This window comes from Ptiloglossa arizonensis, chromosome 6 (genome assembly GCF_051014685.1).
Source record: "Ptiloglossa arizonensis isolate GNS036 chromosome 6, iyPtiAriz1_principal, whole genome shotgun sequence".
Classification (NCBI taxonomy): Eukaryota; Metazoa; Arthropoda; class Insecta; order Hymenoptera; family Colletidae; genus Ptiloglossa; species Ptiloglossa arizonensis.
In genome coordinates, this window is record NC_135053.1 from 15681407 (window position 1) to 15684370 (window position 2964).

The 2964-nt window shown below is 47.2% G+C and overlaps 1 protein-coding gene across 1 annotated transcript; it reads right to left on the reverse strand.

The window, feature by feature from the left end:
• Positions 1 to 601: 601 nt before the first annotated feature.
• On the reverse strand, positions 602 to 2208 carry LOC143148553 (uncharacterized). Its single transcript, XM_076314982.1, has 2 exons — positions 1953 to 2208; positions 602 to 1111 (listed from the first exon to the last, which is right to left on the reverse strand). Exons 1-2 carry the CDS (start codon positions 2094 to 2096, stop codon positions 602 to 604), a joined length of 654 nt encoding a protein of 217 aa, XP_076171097.1. The 5' UTR covers positions 2097 to 2208.
• Between the last annotated feature and the right edge of the window lie 756 nt (positions 2209 to 2964).

Below are 2964 nucleotides of genomic sequence, written 5' to 3' on the forward strand. Positions count from 1 at the left end.
TCGTTGAACGATCCGAAAACATTCTCTACTCGTGCTTCGCGTACATATAACCGACCCTCCCGATTTTCAAACATTAAGCCAAGAATTAATTTTCTCGTTGAGCGATCCGAGTTCAATCGGTTTGAAGAAAACATTCTCTACTCGTGCTCCGCGTACAGATAACCGTCCCTCCCGATTTTCGAACATTAAGCGAGGAATTAATCTTCTCCTCGAGAACGATTCGAGTTCGATCGGTTCGAAGAAACCATTCTCCTGTTTCGTGTACACATAACCGACGCTCCCAGTCCTCGAGCAACGAGCTACACACAGGACTAATTTATTAAAATCACTTTTTCGTTACAAAGTAAATGAATACCAGCCAAAATACACAAATGATAAATATGTTAGACACGGACTCGTCGTAACAATACTATCCGTAGGAAATATCACGTACGTATAATTTCGATCGAGGTGACGAAGAACACGGTCCGATGCACCGGGCATCATCGGTTTCCTTCGCCGGTTACCGCGGGGAATGTCGATCGACGCTGACAACGTGCTGAGAGATTGTCGCCACTAACGATGCGCGCGGATGAAGCATAAACCAAGTTGCTCGGACGCATTAATCTTGATCATGAATCTCCCGTCGATCGTCCATCGCGGCGTCCCGATCGCTGTTCGCCGATGATCGACTGCGGCTCAGGCTGCGTTCCCTGCTTCGACGATCCGTGTCGTTTTCCTTGTCGCAGCCGCATACGTCCTCCTCGTGAAGTTGCTGATCCGTCTGAGCCCCGTCCAAGGCCTGCGCGTCCTTGGTTGTTTTCTTGGTGCACCTGCAATTGGTGCAGCCCACCCGCCCGGATCTCGCTGCCCTCCTCTTGCTCCCTGGTCTCCGTCTGCGACTTTTACGCCTTCCACGGGTACGTCGCCGACCCCTTCGTCGTTTGCTACGTCTTCTTCTGCTCTTGCTGCGACCGGATCGCCTTCTCCGTCTCCTTGATCTACGTTTGCTCTTCTCGGTTGGCTCCATTCTGGTGAGCCGCGGCACATCCGCGTCCGGATCGAGGAAGTAGTGGCCGTGATTCTTCTTCAGGATACCGTAGTCCAGGCCACGTTTCAGGGCAGCCTGCATCTGAACAGACACACGTGCGGTTCTTCAACGCGTGAAATCGTTCCACCGGGAACCGACGCGTCGATTTCGATTCTCGTAAACGCGTGTTCTCCCTTCCGGGCGCGAAGAAGGTAGCTCGCGCGTACAGGGCTCGTTCGAACGTAACAGGAATATATTCCCGCGCGAGGTTTCAGTGGCCATTAGCGCGAGACCGTACGCGCGGGAATACGTTCACATTCTCGAAGTGGAACATTCGAAACGCATTTGAACGAAAATACCTAAGTGAATTGATAAATCGTCGCCGGACTCGTGCAATTTGTTACGCTCGAACGCGCTTTGGACTACCGACCCTTTTTTTTTTTCACCGAGTCGTCTTCGGTACTTAGCGCGCGCGTTATTTGTTCGAGGCTCTGAAACAAATACGCGTGGAGAAGAATTCTTTTTCGTTCTTGTTCTCTTCTATCGTGCAACTCGCAACCACTTTTACTCTTATCTCGAAACTGGTAGCGACGATTATTGACGAGTTTCTCGCTCCGTTCGTAGTCTCGACTCGCGCGTTTCGTTTCGGGATGTGGATTCGAGAATCGAGACGGTGAAATTGAAAACGAAGAATGAAATATTACATTCTACGATGTGTAAAATGTACACATTATTGTTTCGCGATGCTCACTCACTCGATCGAAACTCTTCCGAATTCCGGTAGTTATTTATCCCGATTTACTCCGAATCGCGCGCAAAAGATTCCTATTCGAAGTGTTACGAAAATTCAAGTTCGAAGAATTCCACTGTGTCGAGTTTTAACACTAGGTCGTAGAAAAGTGAAGGAAAAGATCAGAAGCGAGGAGAAGGTGGAAATGTATACCTGTCTTCGTATAATCGACTCCGGGGCGCTGTACTGCGTCATGACGTAGTTCATGATCTCCTTCGAGGTGGATCCCTGCGCCTCGCGCAGACTTCTGATCGCGTTGACCACCCTGGCCGACATCTTCGGTGCACGTTTCCCCATTTCGGTGCTTGTTCCGCAATCAACGTGCGGTTCGGCCGATTCGAAGGTGTCCAGGAACTTCTCAAGGAGGCCGAGGACGACCAGAATAATCCGGGTGCTCCCCGGCGACGCACGGAACTCGATTTCCTTCGCGAATGCTCATTTAATCTTCACGCGTAATTTTGAAACTGTCCACGACCGTGTACTCGGATACAGGACCTATCACGAGAGAATTTTCAAGGACTTGGCCAAAATCATCGCGATTCGAGACGACCGCGAAATTCTCCTCACCTCGAGAACCACGTCAATGAAAATAGACTGCTTGTTTATCGCGGTTTCCGCGTTCGGGTTTTGTCGTTCGTTGCGACTCGATCCCGCTCGTACGATGTGTTCACGTATTCGTGGAGAATTGTTCGATTTTAACTGTTCATCCAGGGGGAAAGTAATCGTTTCTCACAATTCGCGAAGAGAGACATTACGGATTTTTATGTTACGCGGAATAAAATAATAGGTTGTGTAATAAGTTTCGTCGTTCGATGAGAAACGAAGCTATTGGGTTCGATTGTGATTAAAAGCATGACCGTTGAAATTTTTAACAATCGTTACGTAATTAATGATTATTTAATTAATCATGAATCAATGACTGCTTAACGATTTTAAATTAGTAAGTTTTGTCGTTCGATAAGAAACGAAGCTATTGGGTTCGATTGTAATTGGAAGTACGATTGTTGAAAAGTTTAACAATCGTTACGTAATTAATGATTATTTAATTAATCATGAATCAATGACTGCTTAACGATTTTAAATCAGTAAGTTTTGTCGTTCGATAAGAAACAAAGCTATTGGATTCGATTGTGATTAGAAGTACGACCGTTACGTAATTAATGAT